Source organism: Hypomesus transpacificus, chromosome 14 (assembly GCF_021917145.1).
Source record: "Hypomesus transpacificus isolate Combined female chromosome 14, fHypTra1, whole genome shotgun sequence".
Taxonomy (NCBI): Eukaryota; Metazoa; Chordata; class Actinopteri; order Osmeriformes; family Osmeridae; genus Hypomesus; species Hypomesus transpacificus.
In genome coordinates this window covers 15649038-15661273 of record NC_061073.1, presented here as the reverse complement: position 1 = coordinate 15661273, position 12236 = coordinate 15649038, and the positions used below count along the sequence as shown (strand labels likewise).

At 45.0% G+C, this 12236-nt stretch overlaps 1 protein-coding gene and 1 long non-coding RNA gene across 3 annotated transcripts; one reads left to right on the top strand and one right to left on the bottom strand.

Annotated features, from left to right (window-relative positions):
• Positions 1 to 7941: 7941 nt before the first annotated feature.
• Positions 7942 to 10114, bottom strand: lmo2 (LIM domain only 2 (rhombotin-like 1)). The gene is made up of 3 exons (XM_047034668.1): positions 9345 to 10114; positions 8651 to 8866; positions 7942 to 8485 (listed from the first exon to the last, which is right to left on the bottom strand). The coding sequence occupies exons 1-3, from the start codon at positions 9383 to 9385 to the stop codon at positions 8263 to 8265; spliced, it is 480 nt and encodes a 159-aa protein (XP_046890624.1). The 5' UTR covers positions 9386 to 10114; the 3' UTR covers positions 7942 to 8262.
• Positions 8480 to 11409, top strand: LOC124477106. 2 transcript variants are annotated; one of them, XR_006957080.1, is made up of 3 exons: positions 8480 to 8561; positions 10328 to 10627; positions 10731 to 11409. It is a non-coding gene; the product is annotated as an uncharacterized LOC124477106 (long non-coding RNA). The 2 variants fall into 2 exon arrangements; XR_006957081.1 differs by lacking the exon at positions 8480 to 8561 and adding an exon at positions 8909 to 8937.
• The last annotated feature ends 827 nt before the right edge of the window (positions 11410 to 12236 follow it).

The following is a 12236-nucleotide window of genomic DNA, read 5'->3' as shown; positions in this document are numbered from 1 at the left end:
TGTCCAAATTGACTTCATTAGATAGGTAGGAGCTTGATGATTAAAGTTGGATGTTGCAATTTAGTGACCTTTCCTCCTCCCTCTCTTTCATCTTTGAGGAAATGGAAGATAACATTATGTGGCCATTTATGTGATACCATTGAACGTCCGTACACCCTCCACAAACTGTTCAGATGGGATTACAGCCGGCTGCAATATCATCATCATCACATCCCTGATTACTCCCGGCAGTTTAAGTATTTAAAACAATTATTAAAACTCGATGCCACATCCCTGGACACTAGGGACCTCTGGCTGGCCCTCAATGATCTGTCCTCACCATTGTTTATGCAGTAGAGTTCTATTGTAAATCCATAGGCCTAGCTGTTAGGGTGCAGTCCAATGATTGACTGAGTTTGGCCAAAGGAATGACAGGGCATTAATGACACATGTTGGATAATGCACTTGTCTTTACATGTTCTTGCCAAGCCTGCTCACAGCCCAACAAGGGCCTTTCTAATGGTGGCAAGGGTTCTCCAGAAATTTATGGAAATAAAGGATTTAGACTGATCGATTTCATCTAGTCTGTGTAATTGCTTTTGACTCTCAAATCCCTTTTACAGCCACATCCCGTATGGTGTTGTAATTTTTCATTTTTAGAGACTTCAGCTCTGCTGGTGATTTTAAATCGCCCTGAGAATTTGTAGACTTTATGGAACTGCTTCACTGCCTCAGAGTAAAACTATGAAACAGGCGATTTTCTTTTTCTCTTTCTTGTAATGCCACATATTTGGGTGGATTAGCCACAGCAGATTGACAGTAAACGCCCCTGAGAGTGTGGGTCTAATTCATCCACCATGGGGAGAATGTGGCATGTTGGAATTGGATGCATAAAAATGTCAGTATTCCTGGTTTACCGCTCAAAACTCTTTGATTAACGTGTCCGTACTGGAGGTCGTATCTATCTCTACTAGATTCTTACCACTGTGAGACAGGACAACTTCTCTTGGCTATACACTCAGCCATCCAGAATTGGATTACAAACACGACTCCAACTTGGGCGTGTAAATCTCTCGCACAATAAGAAAGACTTCTACAGGCATTCGTGGCGTCTGACAATCCCAATTGGGGTGTTTTTGTGGTTTCAGTCTAAATATAGCAGCTCACATGGTAAACACAAGACATGGGAGCTGCTTGTACAGAAGACGTAAAGTTTATGGTTCTTCAAATTGGTGGACTGGTCACTCAGCAGTGGTGGGACGCATCTAGGGGTTCTGGCCCGGTGCCGATCAGTGCTCGTGATGGGGTCTGATGGGTAGTAGCCATGACGAAGGGTCAAGGACAAAGGGTCCACTCACCAGCACCCTTTTGCTTTACGCCTCCAACTCACGCGCACTGCCCTTCGATTGCTTATTGAATTAAGTCTAATCACTCAATTAAAGTCACATGGAGGAGCAGCATAAGCTTCCTAGACCGAGCCACAGGTCCACAGATAACGCACGCAGTGTTGTCACCCGTGGGAAGTCTCACAACAAAACAGGCTGACATGCTACTACAGTGACAACTCGCTCCGTGTCTGCCAGCTGTGCAGGCGCTGAGGACAGGTGAGGCCTCCGGTGGTCTCTGGGGTTCATGCTGGCGTGTGGAGGAACTCCATCACTGTTAGAAGCGTCCATCAATCACAGGGCCTGGTCAGAGAGTGGCATTGTATCAGGTAAAGGTCAAGTAGCAAAACTCCTCAGTATCCTTCAGGAATAATGCAACAACTTCACAGCATGTTTCCATAAGTATGAGGCCCCTTCCTACAGCCCCAGACAAGTTTGGGAACAGCGGCTGTGGCTGGATCCTGGTGGAGTGGAAGAGGCAGGGAGAGAAGAGGGTGAGTGAGGAGGAAATGGGGTCTGACATGTTGACTCAGGAGTAAATCCCCCCCGGGCCCTTCAAAAGGCTGCTATTAGGTTTTAATAGCCCTGCTGTCCTGGGCCTGCTGTCCTGGGCCTGCTGTCCTGGACCTGCTGTCCTGGGCCTGCTGTCCTGGGCCTGCTGTCCTGAGCCTGCTGTTCTGGGCTTGCTGTGCTGAGCCTGCTCCAGATCTGTGAGGGACATCTCTTAGCTGGGCAGCCAGAGCTCTCTCAGACATTTCTGTAACAAAGGAATGTTTTCAAAAGGATTATTCTCTTTTTAATATGTTCTTCCACTTTTGGACTGATGTCAAATCTAGATCTTTCCCCCACGAATGCAAGACGAAAGGCATATGCAATGCCCACTCAAGAATGTGTTTAGATTCTTTGCATGCAACTGGTTAATCTGTAAATCGTCCAATGAGCACTGCTTGTTTTGAGACACAATTTTCTAGTGTTCACTGGAATAAAAAAGCCCACAAGAATTATCCAAGTCAATTAGCATAATTTGAAAAGAAAGGTTCCCACAAGTGTAATCTAAAGCCTGAAAACGGGTTTCCATCTATGAGATAGAAGGAGAGAATGTCGGGAGAGTATCCGAGAATGAAAGAGAGGAACTGAGCTTTTATGTCAGGACACTTTGATTGTGTTACAGATTGGTTCCAGGTGAGGCGGGTCCTGGAGAGAGGGAGACCCAGGGGGAAGGGTATCTCTGTACTCAACACGGCATTCCAGGATTCCTGAACGACTAGCATTACTGTAGGATTCAGTTTAGGGGGTGAGGAGAATCGTTGAGGCGAGGTGGGTGGCAAAACAGCAGGGCTCCTGCAAGGCAACAGGGGTCGAGTTTGGATGCCTTTGTCCATGCTGCCAGGACGGGACTGTACCTCCAGACAAGCTGTCCAAAGCTGTGCAAATACAACATGCTGTTTACAGAGCCACAAATTCCTGTCAGAAATGCTTATGGATTTTGCAGTTGAAGTTCATTATCTATAGTCCTATCAGAGTGGAGGGCTTGTGGTGAGAGATGGGCCTCTCTGGTCCTGTTCTGGCCCAGCTCAGAGTGGCGTGGGCTGATTGGAAGCAGGCATGGCGCGGGAAGTCCAATTAGAGGCGGAAATTGCAGCGAGCCCGACAACACGGCACGGCCAAGCCTCACCGCCCTCTCGCTCACCTGCACATCTGCACTGCTTTTGAAAAGCCAGTAGCTGCTTTTTTCCACCACCTTAATTGGACTTTTCTCCATTTATATCATGAAAGAAATACTGTACATTGCCACGGTCTACTTCCAGGAAATGGTCTGGTTTTTCACTGATGTATGCTATGGGGTACATGGGGGTGCCGTATAGATTTACGGCACACGGCTATGATTCCAGTGTTAAGCTCATCCACTGTAAATGATGGCCCAGAACTTGTGATTTATACTTGAACAAATTGTGTTATCACAAGTACAAGAAGGATTTTGTTGATTTAAAAATGTAGATATAAGCTACGTAATGACTAATGAAGAAGAGGAGACAGAATGGAGGGTCATGCGCCAGTAAACCTCCCAGCCCTACAGAATGATGCTATAGTTAGGGAAAGGCAGGTACATTAAAAGGTAATGAACTGTCGAACATACTTGGTGTAATGAAGAATCATTTATTCGGTCAGTACTACAGGTTTAATCTTCACATTCTAGATCTCTCCCTTTTCATCCCAGAAAACTGTTTAATCTTTATCCCCATAGATGGTACCCACTCACTCACAGTCATCCTTTAACTTCAAGAATGTTCTCATGTTGTACAAGCTCATTTTCCTCCTCTGTAGAACTTAAAAATAATGAATCTGCGATGTGTGTATATATATATATATAATCCTGTTGATTATAGTTTTACATCCATATTCTTTAGTCCAGACAGTTACTATTTCTGACCTGGGGTTATGTCAGAGCAGACCATGGGACCTGATGTATGCTAAGAGATATTCTCAGAGGTCCTCGAATGAGTCCTTGTCATCACCTCTGGTCTTAACATCCCCTTGAGAGGAGCGTCAACGAGCAAGGGTTCAGGAAAAACTCAGTACAATAACTAAATCAGACCATTATGTTGTGAAATACTACCAACTCAAACAGTACATACGGTGTTCGATTGTGTTTGTACAGTTGCATAGCTTTTCTCTATGGATATGTTCCCAGTACCTCACGCTGTCTGCTGAAAGCCCCAAGGTCTGTATGAGTCGGGCTCAGGGTAGTAAGTAGTGACCAGTGACCATACTGTGCTTTCTCTGCATGTGTGAAGCGACGACTCTCTGGGCCCTGGTCCACACTGGGCCTGGTTCATCACAAGCCAGAAACACTGCTCCACATGTGGGGATCATTTCAGAGGGAACAATGACTTACCGCCCAAGAAACATATGTAAAAGATATAGATGGTCTTGAGGCAGATTTGCAACAGTTTGCACCACGGACTGTGTGATCCATCTGTAGTATTTGAGCAATTTTACTAACTTGAAGTAGATTATTGTTGAGTCAGAGTGTGAGATATGTCAATCATAAATACAACTGCTCTTGAATGACCTGCAGAACGAGCCCGAGATTGTAATGTGTGTGTGTGTGTATGCATGCATGTGTGTGTGTTCTGATTGATACCTATGGTGTGGTCTCCTAGCCCTCTAGATTGACATGTGGCCTAGGTCAGAGGAAGATCAGATGTGATAATCATTACTATTTGAAAATCCATCCCCTTACACATGCAGACATCTGTGCACTGAGTCCTGAGAGGATGCAGGGAAGGAGACGAGAAAAGAAAATATGAAAATTCCAAAGAGAACATCAGGAGAAGAGAGGGGAGTAAAGAACAAAGAAAGAAACCAAGATCGGAAAAAAAGTGTGAAAGAGGTAGAAACCCGGGGCAGCAAGCAGGGAGACAGTTCAGTTCTGGAGGTTTGCAGGAGGCCCCAGTGGTCCATCAGCCCATAAATCCTCAACACATATTTACTCCAGTCAGAACACACGTCCAGGGAGAGTTTAAGGATGCACGCTTATTACTCACTCATCCATCTCCGAGTGTGCTGCTGTGTGCACACCACACACACACACACACACACAGTACACCCCCCCAGTCCCAAATGACCCACTACTCAAACTTCCTCAACCACCTCCACCCTCCTCATCGCCACCTCCACCCCCCTCCCTTACCTCCACCTTCACCCCCCTCCCTTACCTCCACCCCCACCCCCCTCCCTTACCTCCACCTCCACCCCCGTCCCTTACCTCCACCTCCACCCCCCTCCCTTACCTCCACCTTCACCCCCCTCCCTTACCTCCACCCCCACCCCCCTCCCTTACCTCCACCCCCCTCCCTTACCTCCACCTTCACCCCCCTCCCTTACCTCCACCCCCACCCCCCTCCCTTACCTCCACCTCCACCCCCGTCCCCATCCCCTCCCCCAGACAGCAGGCGCTGTGGGCTATCAGAGATCGCGGCAGGAATGTGGTTCCTGACAGACAGACCTCTGAAGACCACAGACAAAGTATGTTACCAATTAGCTCCATCTGATAAAGTGTGAGTGTAAGTGAAATCTAAGGCGGGCATGATCAATGGCAGTTAGCTGGTTTCATCAGATCCTTTCTGACACTGACAGATCATGCTGTGATTAATCACGTACGCGTTGCAGATAATTGCTTGACTGCAGCTTCGTTTAAGCGGAGTGAAGCACAACATGGCGGCCAATGCGTCCACATTATATATTTATTTGTTGCTCATCCGAACCTTTTTCACACTCTACTGTGCACGTCTTTGGGTCCTGAGCTGATGGCACATTTTAACTTTGTTCATACAGCCCCCGATTCTCGAGATAATCGAGCCACAGGCACAAACGTACAGAGATTCCTGCCTTATTGTTAGACTAGTGCAGTACCCATGCTCGGGATGCCTGTGCCCATGATGTAGTTGGTGATTAAGATGCTATGAGTTGATTCGGTGTTAATGCATAAAAGGGGCGTGTTCAGCAACTATTAATAATAAATAAATAATAATTAATAATTGTGCAATAAAAGTGCCCAATGGTGGTGCCACAGACCATCAGGCCACAGAAAAACAGAGATTCCTATAAGTACAGTTAGATATTATAATTCATCCATCCATTCATTCTGCCTTCTTAACACAGTATCGCCACCTGCTGTCCACAGGAAGCATCGCGCCATGGCATGAGCAGGGGCACGATGTGTGGTGGTCACTGGCGTGGGATGTGGGTGAGCCGTTTGACAGAAACAAGGCACAGCACATTGCGGTTTCGTCCTCAGAAAAGCCTCCTCGGTTTCCATGAGCACAGCTGGATGTTTTTAGGTTTTTACCCTCGCTGGCCTGCTGTGACGTGGGCAATGGAGACGAACCAGGCCCCCTTCTGCACACAAACACAGCACTACACTCCCGGCCTTGTCTGCAGCTGCTGAGGATGACACCAAAGGCACAGGGCTTTATTGAGTTCCACTGAGGCTGGTGTGTGAGTCAGGCCGGCGCTCTGGTAAGGCTCAGGCCCGCTCAGTCTTCAGGCTTCTGGATGAAAGCTGCAGGATGGAAAGCAGGCGGCTTGGCTGGTGCCCTGCCTGGTGCTCTGGGGGGGGCTTGGATGTTCTGTGGGGATGTCGTGAGGAGAAACGGGCAGCTTCTCCACGGCTTCAGTCTTCTTAAACCCAGTGAACTGTGCTCGGATTCCTACAGTCTGGAGCGAGGCTGCGTTATCAGAGCATGATCTGGGTAGCCTGGCTCAGCGATGAGTTTGTGACATTTCTACCAGGGGAAGTCTGCATCTTACCTAGACAGCAGCTATGCCACACTTCAATCAGCATAGAATACATGATCTGCCTCTTTGAGTGCAGATTCTTCCATCGCTAGTACTTTTTTAGCCATTGTGTTACCATTACTTACGTGGGTAAATGTAATTAACAGTGAACAGAGTTCTATGCTTGAGTTAGTGCGTGTGCGTGTGTGCAGCTCATTTCAGCATGGGTGGGTTCTGTTCCAATGGAAGTCCAATCCTTCATCATCCCATCATCCAGTGAGCTATAGACAGATCACCCAGAGAACACATCTTTCTCACTCTTAAGGCTTCTGTACTGAGCTTTTTTCCTTCATCTTCTCTTCATTTTCCTGTCCACCGTCCATGTGGCCCAAATTGTTTCCCGATCACATTCTCAAACTACTTGTTAGTGTCTGTTAGCACTGCGTCTTCCAACGTGTAATGTGACATATTCAAGCCTTTTTTTCACGACCTCACAGGCAAGCAGGATCCATGGCTTCACTTACTTGCATTAAGACTTACTATAGAAGATAACTGGGGGTGGCAGGGGCTTGTGGGATTGTTCCGACAAATCACGTTTTGTGGGCTGAAAGCTGGCAGACATGATGAATAGGAGGGCAGGACCAACGTGATGCCACCAGATTTGGACAGAACTGGGTTCTCAACAACTTTGACAAATTGTAGACCGGGAAAAACATGACCTCATTCCAAACTCTATTCTCCATCTCTACCAGCCTTTCTGAAAGAGAGTTTAAAAAAATTACGGAGCCTATTTTAACAAACAGCAGGATTTACGCCTTGTCAGATAAGACTTTTCATCTTGAATATTGGTGTTCTAGACAGCAGTGTCCAACTGATACCTGCTCAACTCCTTAATGTTTGAGGACGTCTGTTAACTCAAGCCTCTGGTGACCTCTGGTGGCCTCTTGTGGTATGTCCTGACAAACTGACGGATCCATGAGATGTTTTCTTTTGGTGATGCACGACAAACAGCTAAACTAAAATGAAAACACTGAAGTCCGAAATTGAAAGAAGACGTAAAAGCCTTGAATAATGTATACATGCAATTGAAAGTGTGTTGATTATGCAATGTGATTGGCCATTCCTATGATATTGCGGATGGGCCACATGGTTCCAATTCTCAAATACTTCCAGTCAGAGTTCAAACACCTTATGGCAAATAGTTATTAGAAAGAAAAACAAACCCCAAAGATGTGGGAGTTTGAGCCAGTTATTGACCACCAGGAGGTGCTACAGGCCTAATTTAGACAACATGGTGTATACTCACTGATCGGACAACCAATTTATTGTTATTTCCAAGAACATACAAAAATATGACTCCCAAAAAGTTCCCAAACCCATTTCTGAGCGATTATACAACAGTGTATAGACTACAACAAATTTCAGAAACATTTACATTTAGTTAAAATCTCTATAAAACAGTGTATTTGTGTAGGATCAGGAATTATTGCATGTAAAGCATTGTTTTGCATTTCCATTTTCTTTGTGGAGCCTTCATGATTTCACCTGCACTGGTGAAACCATCCTTATGACACCACAGACCACAGACGATAAGATGGTTCCACGAAGGAACCAGTCTTCAGACAATGTTGCTATTGAGTTTGGTCCACTCAAAAATGTCCTGTTCACAGACAATGTCCGAGTTGATGAGCAGGTAGCGGTCACCTACACAAAAGTGCTTCTGGCAGGCTGCACATTTGAAGCACTCCAGGTGGTAGACCTTGTCTCTCACACGCATAGTCATCTCAAACGCACGGATCCGCTTCTCGCATGACGCACACAGCCCGTCCTGCCCAAACAGCCTGGGTGGAGAAAGACAGGGAAAGTTTCAGAGAACGCAAGAGTTTCGAGCTGGAAAAAGGACACATATGCCTTGAGGTACGAATGAGTAGACCAACACAATATTATTATTTCGCTATAGAGACACAGACGTGGCTAGATTATCTGGTAAAAGGTACCACACCAACCTGAGGTAGTCTCTACGACACAACTTGCGTCCCAGTTTGAAGTAAAGCCTGCGGCCGACCTCGCCAAGCCTACAACCACACAGGTCACAGCTCAGACAGTCTTCGTGCCAGTACTGCTCGATGGCCTTCAGGAAGAAGCGGTCCCCGATGCTCTGCTGGCAGCCGCCACATGACAGCAGAGCTGGGGGCATCTGGAGGACCTCATCCACTGGCTCTCTGGTGGCAATGGGCAGCACAAGACCGATTTTAACCAACAATCAAGGAAAATGGATTAACGAGTATAATTGGTATTAACAAAAGCTTGTTTAACTGATGGAAGTGAGCCAAGTTAATCCATTCTGAATTCTGCTGAACTGTTCTGAATTCATAGAAAATATAACATATATAATATATAATGTAAATACAAACACATTGTGAACTGAAAACAACAATCTAGGTCTGCTATAAAATGTGCCTAGTCTGGTTCATCTACAAATAATTAATTTCCATTTTCCTTTTCCCCACTCAGAATGTAATATCAATTCAAAACCGGCTTTGAACAGCATTACCACGGAAATACTGTTTAGAAGCCTGAACAATTATTCATCAACACTATGAATATAGGCAGCCCTGGGGCTTTCATGCGTCCTTGAATTTAACACGCCTGTGCAACGTCTTATAAAAAAAAAAAATGAAAACGTTATGAACAACTTACTCATTGGCCTCGAGCGTCTTTCTCTCAATAGCGGAAGACATAGCATCAATATGTCTTTCAGGTTGATATGTCCAAGTTTCAACCAAACCTGTTCTGTGATTCAGCTTGCACGTTGTGTCAATAAAGTCAAATAATTCTCCAGTGTAGACCACGTAGTCTGTAACGGTGTAGGACGCACTGCACCTGCTGTATAGCCTAATAATGGGGACGTCAGTGGCGCGCGGATTCGATCGTCGTTTATGCGTCCATCAATAATGAAGTCCAGCGGGTAACATCACAGGCAAATGTGACGTGACGGTGCTGCGATGATGGAGGCTACAGCGGTCTCACCATTTCCTGGGGCAATATGACATTCAGAAAATATTTCAGAAGTGCGTATAACCCAATTAAATTTAATTAACGGCACGTGTGCCATAGACGTCCCTGTTTGCGTTCAATCAGTAAACAACATCCTTGCCTATAAGTCACCTCTTTAGAGCTTCTCTATTGCCCTCATGCCCTGACTTTATAGTACCAAGAATGAAAGCAGCGGTCTCGTTATTGTGCGGCATCGTGTTTTTAAATACATCGCCCCCTCGTCTCTGGTTTCATGTCCCTGCTTCCTGCTCACGACTGTTCAACAATGGGGGGAAATCGTTCTTAAAGTGACAGATAGCAGCTGGAGAGGGATTTTACGTTCCACCACCCATGAAATGAGTCGTGACTAAACACGACACGAGTTCGACAAATGACCCTGTACACAAAACAAATAACAAGGAACAATTTTTTTTAAGCACATTAGACCTTCTGAGACACAGACCCTGGCTGTGTTGATGTGCTTTACTTACAAAACTACACCCATTAATCCAGTTTGACTGTGATGTAACTTTACTTTAATCGTACCTAACCAGAGCAAGGGGACCTATCTCTCTCTCTCCACACTATCTGTGTATTTACACCCACCCTTACCAATTCTGTCTGAAAAGCTTCTTATCTCCTTCCAGGGATGCTGGGCTGGCTGTTGGGGCCTGAGACAGCAGTTGGACTGGGTAGGGAGATAAAGCACCTTGACACACCAGGTAGGATGGGTATAACTCAGCCGACAGATGCTAAATGAAGGCTGAACACAGCCAGTGGCTAAACGCTGGAGCCTGGTTGGGTGGTGGATCCAGTTGGCTGACGAGGGGTCTCCAGAGGAGAGCATTCGAGGTTGCTTACATTGTGCCAACTGCACCTGGGGCAATTTGAGATAGAGACTTGTAGTTTGACTCTTTGTTTTAAGTCGTATGATGGTCTCCTTCCGAGTTGAGTAAACCTGTGTGTTGAGGAAGAGAATATTAAGAATTTGACTTATATGACATGTTTCAAACTGTCTATGCTGACTTAATCATTCTCTGTTTCCTGTAGATTTGACAGGGCATGCTGAGAGGATGTGCAATAAACAAGTAAGACAGGGCTTTCCTGGAGGACAAGGAAGCCTGCAGCAGTTTGTTACCACCCATAGCACCCTAACCTGGATGTCCTGACTCCAGATGGCTCAACTTAACACAAGTAACAGAGCTCAAATAGTATCATAGAAATGTAGTGTTGTCTTTTCTTGACAGCCTTGCATTGTACTTTAAGGTTTCATATTTGTCTTATTTACTTGTACCGTACATAAACACTTCTCCCAAGGAGACATGAAACAAGGACTGTTATTGTAAATCTATTGCAACACGTCTCTTTGTATTGAATAATGAAAGAACATCTAATCTCAGACAACATCTAATATACGTGACAATACAGAGAATTGCAGTCAAAATAACCTGTTGAAACAGTTGCCTCTTCCTACGTGATACACATCTCTTAGAACAGAATATACAAACTTTACTTTCCATATTTCGTCAATTTCTAGCAGCAAAATTATTGGGAGGCAAACAGTTAAAAATCTAGACAACCTTCTGGGAAATGGTGTCACTCATGTCTGACTTCCTGTTTGGTGTGTTTGCCATTGAGAGCATTATAGAGTTGAAGGCTGTGTGGAATTTTAGGGCAAATGGAAAATTAGGGTCAGTACTAAATAAACAGTAAAACTGTTAGACACCAATTGTTTAATTGTTTCATTTGTGGATTACAGGGGAATTGGGTCAAAGAATGCAACATTTAATTGCACATCATGTTGAGACAGGGCCATCGTATTTAATGTGAGACATTACTTCTATATCAATTTGATTATATACCATACCGGACCTAGAAAGTCTTTTGGTCAGTTCTCAGTCTACAGCCTAATTAGTCTCCTTGCAGCACAAAGGTAGTCATGCATTGAAGACTACATAAACACAGACATGCAAGCCTATTTCCTGTCATTAAAGATTTCGAGGTAAGTTGTTGACTGTTTGATTCTGGAACAGCAACAACCAGACCAACAACCACTGTTTCCTGTCTCATCTGAAAAAATGTGCTCCTTTTTTAAAGCACCAAGCCTGAACCCCTCAAAATGTTTATTTCATAGTGGACATCAATATGATTCACAACAGGCCCAGAGAGCAGAGAACCGCAAGGACAATCTTGTAGAGAACTTCAACGTCACATATACTGGAGACCAGTAGTCAGACCCAGATGCAATCTGACTTCTCTGGCTGGAAATAAGGTCAACTGTTTCTGGCTAAATGTGTTGTCTGACTGAAATACAGCAGGCTACGGAAATGAGTCATTCGTTAAAAGGGAGCTTCACTTTCCCTTGGGATCCTCCTATAATCAGTATTATCCCTAAAAGAAAACACCCTTTCAGTGGAGAAGCACAATCAAAGAGCCGTGCAGCCATGTTAACTGCTTCCTGTATTTGCCAACTCCTTTGTGAGCTGTTTCTATATTCTTAAGACTTTAGTTTGCTTTAGACTTTCACCCTTCACCCTAAGATTATATATTTTAAAA

What these genes read in the sequence shown, in the direction of transcription:
- lmo2 (XM_047034668.1), bottom strand. Translation starts at nt 9,385, where the DNA reads ATGTCTTCCGCTATTGAGAGAAAGACGCTCGAGGCCAATGA. An exon ending in AAGACGCTCGAGGCCAATGA is followed by an intron (nt 8,867 to 9,344) that starts GTAAGTTGTTCA and finishes CATTGCCACCAG; the next exon opens with AGAGCCAGTGGATGAGGTCC. An exon ending in TGTCGTAGAGACTACCTCAG is followed by an intron (nt 8,486 to 8,650) that starts GTTGGTGTGGTA and finishes TTCTCCACCCAG; the next exon opens with GCTGTTTGGGCAGGACGGGC.